Source organism: Chelonoidis abingdonii, chromosome 8 (assembly GCF_003597395.2).
Source record: "Chelonoidis abingdonii isolate Lonesome George chromosome 8, CheloAbing_2.0, whole genome shotgun sequence".
Lineage (NCBI taxonomy): Eukaryota > Metazoa > Chordata > Testudines > Testudinidae > Chelonoidis > Chelonoidis abingdonii.
The window spans coordinates 105,406,142-105,419,086 of record NC_133776.1 but is presented as its reverse complement, the minus strand read 5'-3'; the positions used below and the strand labels follow the sequence as shown (position 1 = coordinate 105,419,086).

Genomic DNA, 12,945 nt, shown 5'->3' with positions numbered 1-12,945 from the left:
CCTCCCTTGAGATTTGAAAGTATCTTGTTTCCTGATTGGTCCTCTGGTCAGGTGTTGTTTGTTAACCCTTTCCAGGTGAAAGAGACATTAACCCTTAGCTATCTGTTTATGACAATGAGCTAGAGTTGCAGCTCAACACTGAGAAATCCGTTTTGAGCCCAGTAGAAAGAATAGAGTTCATAGGAGTCTCCTTGGACACTATTTCAAACAGGGCTTGTCTTCCCTCCAACAAATTCTCAACATTAGCAAATCTCATCTCAAAGATTCAAGTCAGTCCACAGACATCAGTAAGAAGTTGTCTTCAATTACCCACACACATGGCAGCCTACACTTTTGTGATGCCATATGCCAGCTTCCAGAGGTGGCTCAGAACTGTTTATACTCTGAACAAACACAGTATGAGCAAATTAGTGTTGGTCCCTCGTCAGGTACAAGACTCTCTTAATTTTTAGAGGGACCCAGATAATGTCTGCATAGGGATTCCATTTGTTTAACTTACTTCTTCTATCAGTGTAACAACAGATGCATCCCTGGTGGATTGGGGACACACATGGTAACCCTCATGACCCAGGGCAAATGGTCTGCCCAAGAGACGTGACTATACATCAGCCTCCTTAAACTGAAGCCAGTCAGGAATTCCTGTATCGGTTTCCTGCCTCTAATCAGAAACAAGTCTATAAAGATTCTGACAGACAACATAGTTGGCATGTTCTATATCAACAGATATGGAGGAGCCAGGTCCCCTTCTCTTTGTGCCAAAGTGGTAAAGTTCTGCAATTGATGCATAGCCATTTCCATCCTTATTTTGGCAATTTACCTTCTGGGGATACAGAACAGCTTAGCAGATGACCTTGGTAGGCATTTCTCCTAGGACTACAAATGTGTGTTGAATCCTCAAATTCTCAGTCAGATTTTTCAGACTTGGGTTCCCCCCCGAAATAGACCAATAAAATATGCAAACATTTTTCTCAAGGAGGAACTTGGGTACTCTCTCTTTGGGAGATGCCTTCCTTCTTCCGTGGACAAGAAACCTTCTATATGCTTTTCCGCCGACACCATTTATTCTAAATGTGATCAGCAAGATCAAACACAACAAAGCCAAAATTATATTAATAGTCCTAACGTGGCCAAGACAGAGATGGTATCCTTACCTGATTCACCTAGGTGATTGTCAGGTGATCAGCCTCCCATCCATTCCTCATCTTTCCAAGGGCATTGGCTGTACTTTTCATCCCCACCTGAAGATACTTCACCTCAAAGCTTAACTCCTTGATGGTTCATGGGACTAGAATCAACTTGCTCCAAGGAGGTAAACTGGTATAATTGAACCATGGGAAAGAGTCCACAAAGTACACTTATCTCCCCAAGTGGAAAAGATTCAGCCTGTGGTGTGTCCAGAGAGGTGTTCCTACGGTTTATTCTTCTCTCTCAATCAGTCCTTGATTACCTCCTACAGCTAAAAAGATGGAATTATCTATGAACTCTATCCGGGTCCACTTGACTATAACACTTCATTCAGTTGCTGAGGGATTCTCATTCTTTACCCATCCTACAACTGTAAGGTTTCTGAGAGGATTAGGGAACATTTTTCACCAAGTTAAGGAACCCACACCTATCTGGAATTTGAATTTAGTACTTAAATGCCATATGAGGCCTCCTTTTGAGCCAGTGCCTACATTTTTCCTCATTAGTTTATCTCAGAAGATAGCATTTTTGGTTGTTTTCACCTCAGCTTGTAGGGTGGGAGAAATAGGGTTTCTATGTCAGATTCTTCATTTTATAATATTTTTCAAGGACAAAGTTTCATTATGTCCACACCCTAAATTTTTACCCAACGTGTCATATAAGTTTTGCATCAACCAGGTTATCCACCTTCTGTTTTTTCTCCAAGCCTCATCAGTTGAGAGAGGAGGCAGTTTTGCACACCTTGAACGTTAGCAAGGTGGTAACCTTTTATGCAGACAAAACTAAATCGCTTACGAAATCGCTCAGACTGTTTGTGGCTATTGCAGATAGATCCAAAGGTTCGGTAATTTCCACTCAGAGACTCTTTAGGTGGATATCTGACTGTATCATATTGTACTATAAATGTTCAGATATACAGCTTCCTTCTAGAGTGTTGACCTGTTCCACAAGATCTCTATCTACTTCTATGGCATTACACAAGAATGTCCCTGTTCTGAGCATTTTGTAAGGCTACTATTTGGTCTTACATACATACCTTCTTCAAGCATTGTGCAGTGGTTTAGTAGACCATATACTGCTGTTGGGAATGCTGTGTTGTCTTGAGTCTTGACTTGGCTTTGAAGCTCCCCTCTCCAGCTGAGGATACTGCTCAGTAATCACCTTGGTAAGCACCATAGGGGGCCTACTGAAAGAAGGAGAGGTTACTCACCCTGTGCAGTAACTGGAGATGTGTCCCTCTGTTGGTGCTCTGCTACCCATCTTCCTTCTTCTCTGCTTTGGAGAATCCTCTGGGGATGTGGTAGAGAAGGAACTGAGGGCAGTTTGCCCGTGCAGCCCTGTATAGCCTCAGAGTGGGGGATTAGGAAGCATAGGGCACATGCACAGGCCGAATAATCACTGCCACCAAAAATCTCTGATTAAAGGTGCCCGGGGTGTGAGTATGCTTGAAGTGCTGCATCCATAGGGACACACATCTCAAAGAAATCCACTTACTGCACAAGGTGAGTAACCTCTCTTTATTCATACTCCTGTAATTATCCAAATAAACGTACACTTTGTTATGTATAAAATATACCAGAAATATGTTGTATTACAATTACCCAAAGTCTAGTCTCTACACAACTCCTCTCTGTAGAACTGGATTCTGTACAGGACAGGTTTATCCCATCCAGCTACCTGAACACTTGTGACCTGAGGCTGGAATTAAAAGCAGGGTTCTAGGAATACTGTTTAATCTTCAAAACAGCACAACCATCTGTCAATCCTGATTTCAGAGCAAGTGCAACATTATCTGTTCTACAAGTAAAGGTGGGCAAACAAGGGTTTCTTTAGCTAGGAAAAGCTGTCAATGAGAAGAACACAGAGATGTAGTTTAAGCCCCAGATCTATGAGGGGAAGGATATTTCCAGTTATCTTTGATGTCACTGAATAATTTAAATAACAAAGGGCTGCTATTTGGTGGACGTTTGAAATAGCGTGAACTCATGCAGTTACTGTAATGTCCAATCCCTGCTGGGATGAATGGACATGCAGTATCTGTGTACTTACTGCCCAAAATGTTGTGATAAATGTGTCCTCCTCCATCACCTCCTAGGGGGAGGCACAGTGTGTGTGAGACAGAGTCCTATCCAAGATTAATTTTCATTGCATCTTCAAAAAACTCTTATTTTCAGACAATTGTAGGGATGTCAGGCTGAGACAACTGACTTGTGGAGATTTCAAAATTCTCAGTGAATCACATACTTGAATTCTATTCAGGTTCTAATATGACCTCATCACAGTAGTAACTGAGCATCTTTCAGAAGTGCCATAAGCAATGTGACTAGACCAGGGATCGGCAACCTTTCAGAAGTGATGTGCCAAGTATTCATTTATTCACTCTAATTTAAGGTTTTGACTGCCAGTCATACATTTTAATGTTTTTAGAAGGTCTCTTTCTATAAGTCTATAATATCTGTAGTCTATAAACTATTGTTGTATGTAAAGTAAATAAGATTTTTAAAATGTTTAAGAAGCTTCATTTAAAATTAAATTAAAATGCAGAGCCCCCTGGACTAGTGGCCAGGATCATAGATTATTAGGGTTGAAAGAGACCTCTAGAGATCATCTAGTCCAATGCACTGCTCAAAGCAGGATCAAATCCCCAAATTGCCCCCTCAAGGATTGAGCTCACAACCCTGGGTTTAGTAGGCTAATGCTCAAACCATTGAGCTATCCCTTCTCCCTACCCCGGAAGGGGGTGGGGAAAAGGATTGAGCTGACAACTTTGGGTTTAGCAGGCTGATGCTCAAACCACTGAGCTATCCCCCAGGATCTGGGCAGTGTGAGTGCCACTGAAAATAAGCTTGCGTGTGCCTCGGCACCCGTGCCATAGGTTGCCTATCCCTGGACTAGACACCGTCATGTGTGATTCATTCTTTCTGTATTCCTCTCCCCATGGAGGAGAGTTTCTGTGTCTGGGGGTTATTTCTATTCTTCAAAGTAATTTAATATATTAAATGTACACTATGTTCTGTGTTTGTATTAGCAAGGCAGGTAGAATTGTACCTTGCACCAGGAGTGAAAGGATAGTGAGGGTTATGATGGTCTTTAGAGCCTGTGGGTGTATGTTCCACAGTTCGATGTTGGCCCGTGAGAAAATTCTGTCTCTTTCACAGATGAGCCTTACCTGTGCAATTTCATTGTATTATAGTTTTGGTCCTCAGCCCAGACTTTAGGCTCCAAGGCATTGTGAGGACAAAGGGTTGAGTGCCTTAAAAAGTGACTAACTGAATATCCATCAACGTAAGAGTGAGAGAGTTTGCATGAATCTTATTTACACTGGTCTAAATCTGCCGTAGTTTTATTGAAATCAGTAGAGTTATTCCAGATTTTCACTGTTGCAACAGATCAGAATCTGGCCTAAAGATTTTAAAATCTGTCTTAAAATAAATTCAAAATCAGGGAGTTTCCCCTGGAAATAGTGAGACTTGGCAGATCCGCACATACAGCCTTTGTTTGGGGGGTGAGAGCCTTTAAAATAAGTATTGCCATTTTCAGAATGGGAAGGCATATTTGGAGATTGTACAATGTCCCTGTAAACAAGAAACATCTGTTAATTTCAGTTCTATACAGAACATGGGGAAAAAATGTTTGCGCATAAGAAAAGGAGAAATTGATTTTGAGAGCTAGCAATATAGGAAAAATATAAAAGAATTATTGAGAGTATCCCTTTAATGTATGTGATGTTGTTGTAGCCATGTTGGTTCCAGGATATTAGAGAGACAGGTTGAGTGAGGTAATAGCTTTTATTGGACCAACTTCTGTTGGTGAGAGAGACAAGCTTTTGAGCTTACGTGAACCCGAAGAAGAGCTCTGTGTAAACTTGAAATCTTGTCTTTCTGACCAGCAGAGGTTGGTCCAATATAAGATATATTCTCACCCGCCTAGTGTCCCTTTAAGTAAAACTTGTCCCCCAATCGTGCTTTCATTATTGTTGCTGCTGCTGTATAAACCAAGGACAAAACAGAAAGGCCTAGAAGGATCAGCTTCAACAAAAGTGACGTAATCAGCGCTCTCCAGGTGGAAAAAGATGAGTGGGAAGGAAGGAAATGGTACTTGAGCCTCTGGAAAAATGTCACAAGCAGTGGGAGATAAAGGAAAAATGGAAATGATAAGTAGACTGCTTCCTTTTTGTCACTGCAGTAGAAAATGTTTCTTTCTTTGTTGATTGCTAGCCGTGACCTGGCAGTATCCTCGCTGTCTATTCATGTTTCTGTTTTAGTTGTCTCAGTTTTGTCCTTCTGATAAAGCTGTCCTGATTGCCCAGAAGACATGCTTGCTGTTGGCTGCAGCAGTTGATCTGGAAATGGGGCGATGCAGTTTAACACTCACTGAACAGGTAGAGTGCTGTTGTGTGAACAGGTATAGTGCTGGCTCTTTATATATGGGGCAGATGTACATCTGGCTTTTAATGTACCATAAACATAGCTTCTTTTGATGTTTTTATAATTCTCAGTTATTTCATGTAGGACGGGAGCTTGAAAATATAAGCCTTTCACAATATAGAGTAAATGTGCATGTTGCCTTACAAACAAAATAAGATATTGGACCAAATTCTCAGCTGCTGTAAATTGATTTTGTTGACTTCAATGGAGCTAAATGGATTTACATTATTAGAGGATCTGGGCCAGTGTTCCTGCCCCCAGGAGTTTACATTACCATCTACATTAAGATAATGTGTAAGCAGGGGTGATGACAAATCGGGGTGGAACAGGCAGATTAAGACTATAGCAGTAGGATTATGCAGTTGCTGAGTGGTGATATGAATATCATGAAAGTCATAATTTTTATTTTCTGATACATACACACACCCTGGAGGAGAATATTCAGGTTAATAGATTGTGGAAGATGAACAGAAGTCTGAGTGGTGATCATTGCAAAGGTTTGCTGAGCGGGGTTCAGTGCTGGGGCCTCTGTCTTTTCTGCAGAGAACATTGCACAGAAATAGGTTTCTTTTTAAAAAAACACTCTGGGAGTTACTCTCCCCTTTGAGTACTGGCCCTAATTGAGACACTATGATCTTGCCTTTGCACCTCATTTGACAAGTATTGAGAGCCTAGCCATGCAGAACAGACCAGTGCTGCTAGTTCAGGGTTTCTCAAACAGAGGTCACGGCAGGCCTGGAAGTGCAGAGGAAGGGGGCCCCTAAAAGTGGCAAAAAAAATGAATGCAACGGTGAAGATGGTGTCAATATTCGTGAAGCGTTTGTTGGTTTTCTTAATGTTCATGATACAACTGGCGAGGGCTTATTGGAAGCGTTTCTTAAAAAGGCAAACAACTTAGGAATAGACATTGCTGACATGAGAGGCCAAGCTTATGATAACGGCGCAAATATGAGAGGAAAGAATAAAGGAGTTCAAGCCCGCATGCTAGAAATAAATGACCGTGCCTTGTATGTACTATGTGGAGCTCACACTTGGAATCTTGTGATCTCAGACGTGGCGAAGTCATCAAAATATGCCGTTGACTTTTTCAGTAAGGGGCCCCGGACATATGTTCGGAGGGGGCCACGTTCTTTGTTGCTACGGCCCTGTGGAAGTGGCATGGGCCGAGGGACTTACTGGCCGCTGCTTCAGCCCATAGCAGCTATCTGCAGCCAGTGGGAGCTGCAATTGGCCAGACTTGTGGACGGGGCAGGTAAACAAACCGGTCCGGCCCGGCCCGCCAGGAGCGTTCCCTACACAAGCGGCGACCCCTGTTTGAGAAATCCTGTGCTACTTGCTCTCATTTTGTTTGCAACCTATGCATGGCCCTTCTTACAACTCTATATGGTGTCAGGTGATAATACCATTCTGGATTCCAGGATTTGATTTCTAATACAAATATAGGTGATAATGCCCTCTGTTACTCTGCCAAGGGGCTGGAGGTTCAATTTCTCATTCCACTCAGATTATAGTGCCCTGTGTTACTGCTGTGCTGGGTACTTGGGTTTAGTTCTGATGCTAGTCTCTTACTCACCAGACAGGCTGCAAGCATTGCACTGCATAGACAGGAATGTTCAACTTTTTTGAGAATGTCTTGCACTCAGTAGCAATGTTTTCTGGCTGACGGTTCATATAAGCCATGTCCCTAAGGGTCGTCTTAGTGTTATGTGCCTGGACCAATGGAGCCTCAAGTGTGAAGGATCCTTAATGCTTTGAATGAGGTGTAGAGGTCTCTCCTAAAGAAGCAGAAAAAGAAAACTGGGTGCAGATGATGCATTAGAGTTAGCCTGACTTTTCACTTATTACGTAGCCAGGTACTCTGGAGGCTTCTCTACTGTAGTTTGCTGTGAGATTTATTTTCATATTTCTTTTTGAAAACATAGTTTAAAAATAATGTATTAATTTTACAAAATAGATTGAGCTTCTATCTCAGGCCCTTCATCACATCCAGGCATGCAGGGAAATCTGGAATGTTCTGAAGCTAACAGGTAAGTTAGAAGTTCTGTAACCAAATGCTGTTGATTATGTAGTATAGCAGTACTTAGAACAAATATTTTTAAGAATCTTATCACTTTGAAGGAAAATTTGTGTGTCAAGGAACTGCTCTTTCCAATTCAAAAGTGTTGAAACATCTGAATTACAAATGATTTGATATAAGAACTAGAGAGCCAGAAACACAATGATTTTTGTCTCGTTGTCTAGATGCTGTCTGATTCAGCAGGTTTGGAATTCAAAGATTGCAGATTAATTTTATGGGCTGGCCAATGACTAGAGCAGCCTGTACAAAAATTCCCAGTATCAGAGGAGTAGCCATGTTAGTCTGGATCTGTAAAAAGCAACAGAGAGTCCTGTGGCACCTTATAGACTAACAAACGTATTGGAGCATGAGCTTTCATGGGTGAATACCCACTTCGTCAAATGCATGTAATGGAAATTTCCAGAGGCAGGTATAAATATGCAGGCCAGAATCAGGCTAGAGATAACAAGGTCAGTTCAATCAGGGAGAATGAGGCCCTCTTCTAGCAATTGAGATGTGAACACCAAGGGAAGAGAAACTGCTTTTGTAGTTGACTAGCCATTCACAGTCTTTGTTTAATCCTGAGCTGATGATGTCAATTTTGCAGATGCACTGAAGCTCAGCAGTTTCTCTTTGAAGTCTGGTCCTGAAGTTTTTTTGCTATAGGATGGCTACTTTAAAATCTGCTGTTGTGTGGCCAGGAAGATTGAAGTGTTCTCCTACAGGTTTTTGTATATTGCCATTCCTAATATCTGACTTGTGTCCATTTATCCTTTTACGTAGGGACTGTCCAGTTTGGCCGATGTACATAGCCGAGTGGCATTGCTGGCACATGATAGCATATATAATATTGGTGGATGTGCAGGTGAATGAACCAGTGATGATTGAGCACCACACCATAGCAACTCTAGTTTAGGAACCAATCCATGCAACAAACCTCAATCCCAACTCTGTCTACATATCTACACCAGCAACACCATCATAGGACCTAACCATATCAGCTACAACATCACCGGTTCATTTACCTCCACGTCCACCAAAGATGATACAAAAGAACAAACAATACATTTTACAAAATATATTCTCTTTATTCTTAAAATGACTTTTTTGAAAAAGCATCTGCTTTTCACGCCTTCGCAAATAGGCAGATATTCCTCTTAGCCGCCAGGGACCTTTGATGATGAGGGGTTTGGGGTGTAAGAGGGTGCTCCAGGCTGGTACTGAGGGGTTTGGAGGGCAGGAGAGGGATCAGGGCTGGAATAAAGGATTGGGGCATGGGAGGGGGTCAAGGTTGCAGGCTCCAGGTGGCGCTTACCTCAAGCAGCTCCCGGAAACAGCGGCAGGTCCCTCTGTGGCTCCTAGGTGGAGGGGCGGCCAAGTGGCACTGCGCAGTGCCCCATCTGCAGGTGCTACCCCCGCAGCTCCCACTGTCCGCGGTTCCTGGCCAGTGGGAGCTGCGGAACTGGCCCTTGGGGAGGGGACTGTTGTTTCTGGGAGCTGCGCAGAGCCATGGCAGGCAGGGAGCCTGTCTTAGCCCTGCTGCGCCACCGACTGGACTTTTAAGAGCCCAGTCAGCAGTGCGGACCAGAGCCGCCAAGATCGCTTTTTGTTTGGGCATTCCAATTAAAAACCAGACACCTGGCAACCCTAGTCTGGGAGTGTCATCCAGAAACACAGCACGAGTTTGGAAATACAGTTGTACCCTGCATATCTATAACTCATAATACAAAGGTGATACAAACATATAAATGAGATTATCATACTTGGCAAATTATGACATTTTTGCAGATACCTTACACGGCATATCTGATCAGATTCATTGCAATTTTATAATACTGATATCAATAACATCACAGCATTCTGCATATTCCATACAGCATCACATATTCAAATGTCAATCTGATGGTTTTTCAGTTTCCCTTACAAGATTGTAGTATCATGGCAACAAGATCTCCTGAAGAAAGATACTGCTAGCTGTTCTCTTAGCTTCTAGTCGTTATTATGTAGAGGCCTCCTCTGTGTGATTGTTACTCTTTTTATAATGTGTAGAACAATATTTTAAACTCTGTGAAGCTGCTATTATTTTGCTTAGTGCACCATCTCTATAAGGTGTGAACTATCTGAGAGAAAGTGACATGTTTAATGAAAAGGGGCATTTCTGAGCCATCATACTGCTCAAAAGCAATGTCCTTTGTGGAAACAGCAGTATAGGAGCCTATTGCTCACTTTCTATTTGACTTCAATACCCATTTAATAAACGGAAGAAATGTATTGCTTAATATTTAATCTTAGTGACAAATTCTGCTTTAAGTGGGAGTGGTGCACACATCTGTGAGCCCAGAAGTTGACCCTAATGATTAATCTTAAATTGTTCTGATTGTTACAGCATGAAGAAAATAGGTTCACAATCCTAGCCTGTCAGAGTCTCATAATGAAGAGTCCCTTTACAATTAAGAAGCTGTCCTCTGGCTCTGAATAGTCATCTGCTTTTCTTTCCAAGAGAGTTCCCAATTTCTGCAGAGCAAAAAGTGCTTGTCACGTTGGAATATTAAGGAAGTTGCTTGCTTTGGAGGTAGTCCTCTCTATGTAGGTGTAATTTACCAGGGATTATTCACTCCAGATTAATGTTGGTAGAAAATTTCAGGAGTTTAATCTGTGAAGTGTATATTTATGCGGTTCAGACATGATAAGTAAACCTCATAGTTTGTTCCTTACTGTTAAGTTTCAGTGCCGTGGTTTAAGGATTTTTCTGCTACTGAGGGCAAAGCTGCATCTTGCAGCTTCATTTCATAAACTGACTGTAACAGATTGACTAATAACAGGCAATATGGTGTGTGCTCTGCAGGAGATTTCTCCAAAGACCCAACAGACACATTGCTGCTGCTTTATGAATTTGAAGCAAGAGCCAAACTCAATGATCCAGAACTGGACAGCCTGTTGGAACTGGTGTGGGAACTGCCACAAATAGAGACTAAGACGCTGGAAACCATTGCTTGTAAGGGCTCTGTTTACATTTCCACAGTTCTTAAGGTCATGTAAAGAAAGTTGGCCATGGCTGCATCTTATGATATTCTTTCACTTTCATTTGGAGTGGGTAGGATTATGCTCTACAGCAATGAAAATCTATGCAAAATCCAGGCATTCTTTGTTGCCTGTGGGAGGTATTTGTGATCATGGTAGTACTCAAAGATCTCCATATTTTGAAGTATCAACCTGTTGGTGACACATGTGGGAGATGAGCCAGTGCCTTACAGACTCCCTCCATCTCAAAAATCCAAAACCTTTTCATAGAGTTTAAGGCCAGAAGGAACCAGTATGATTGTCTAGTCTGACCGCCTGCCTGACACAGGCCATACAGTGTCCCCTAGTGGTTCCTGTATCCAGTCCAATAATTTCTGATTGAGCTAGAGCAGATCCTTCAGAAGACATCTGGTCTTGACTTAAAATCCAAAGATAATGGAGAAGCTTGTAACTGGCTGTCATAAACAGAAAAGAAAAGTTAATAGTACAGAAGTACTTTATATCTCTTTGACTATAAAGGGTTAACAAGTTCAGTAGCCTGGCTGTCACCTGACCAGAGAACCAGTCAGAGGACAGGATACTTTCAAATCTTGAGGGAGGGAAGTTTCTGTGTGTGCTGTTAGTTTTTGGTGTTGTTCACTCTGGGGGCTCAGAGGGACCAGACATGCAACCAGGTTTCTCTCCAATCTCCCTGATACAGGTTCTTGTAAGTTCAAAACAGTGAGTACTAGATAGATAAAGTGAGTTAGGCTTATGTTTGTTTTCTTTATTTGCAAATGTGTATTTGGCTAGAAGGAGTTTAATTGTGTATTTGGCTGAGAGGAGTTCAAATTTGTATTTTTGGCGGAAGGTGCACAGCGCCAGGAGGGGTCATGTATCACACTGCACACTGGGGGCCAATCTTTAGTCACGCGTCAGTTATATAGCCTCAAACTGTTTCAAGAGGACGGGCAGGGATAGGGAAGATATATAGGGAACAGTTGTTGGAGTGCATGTTGACCCATATCCCAGACGATATGCTCACGCCCCAGGAATTTCGACGTGCTTTTTCAGCTGGCGCGCAGAGAAAGTCTGTCGCAATTTTGGCTGATGTATAGGACAGATGACACGTAGTAACATTTCATTACTAGATAAAAAGAAGGACTAGACATGAATAGCAATGATAGAGAAATAAATAGAGGGGTCAAGACTCTTGCTTATATGTCAAATAGCCCAACGATTTCAAGATCGTCACTAAAGGTACGTTGCACTGAGCAGAGTTAACTTGTGAATCAACCTGCAGGTACGAGCCTAGTTGTGAACAGGCAAACTGCAAAGCCCTGATACCACATCCCACAGATGCTGCACTCCCCATTGTGTACTATGACTATTCTTATGTTGTCATATGGTATCCCTTAAAATGTGTGTCTCCCATTGCCTCAAGATTGAGAGTAATCTCTCGACAGGGTCTGGTCTGTGTCTATGAACCTTGGCGCTGGACGGGAACCAGACAATCATCCCTCCAGTTCTTACTCACTGCATGCGCTGTGAGATGAGCAATTGGAGTGTCAGAGCTCAACTTCACAGCTATCTTACTTAATCATTATTGTTTTATTTTTTTTCATAAGTTTGTTTGTTTTGGATATTTTTAGCACTCTGTTGCTTTTGAAGGGGGAGTGTTCAGCTTCCCCCTCAATTTTTGCTTCTGGCTTTTTGTCCTCATCCTATTTGTTCTGCTTTCCCTTGGGCTATCCAAAAACTAGTACAGCCGCCACAGGTTTCCCATCCAAGTCCTCTGTACTCTATCCTCAACACATCAAGCCTGAATCTGAACAAGTGAAACAGTGAGAGTAGTGACATTGATCGACAATCATGGCTGAGCAGGTGTTTTTTCAGATCTGTTCCTCTCTCGTGCTGTCTTGCCTCGACAGTAAATCTTGACCAGAACCATAACACCTCAGTTATTTTCATCACTACGCACTGCAAGGCATGGGAGAGAAAGAATTTTCTGAGTCAATAGTGCTGCGAAAAAGCAGAAACCCACTCTACTGACCTCATTGGTTCTATGCTAAGAAACAACACCTATCAAATCACTGGGAACTGATTAATTCTTCATTGACTCAAAATCCAGTCCTAAGCAACACTTGAAGTCAGAAAGAGAGAACATAGAGCACTTAAGACTGATCCCACGTACGGTGAATTCACTGTGATAAGTATCAGAGGATAGCCTGTTAGTCTGGATTGTAAAAGCAGCAGAGATCCTGTTTGTGCACCTTA

General features: G+C 42.2%; 1 protein-coding gene across 1 annotated transcript in view; it reads left to right on the top strand.

Moving 5' to 3' along the window:
- TEX11 (testis expressed 11) overlaps positions 1-12,945 on the top strand; it is a 147,451-nt gene that overhangs the window by 105,349 nt on the left and 29,157 nt on the right. Inside the window, exons 24-26 of the mRNA XM_075068428.1 lie at positions 5,450-5,566; positions 7,567-7,639; positions 10,514-10,703. Coding sequence (XP_074924529.1) covers positions 5,450-5,566; positions 7,567-7,639; positions 10,514-10,703 — 380 coding nt within the window. The remainder of the gene's footprint in view (positions 1-5,449; positions 5,567-7,566; positions 7,640-10,513; positions 10,704-12,945) is intronic.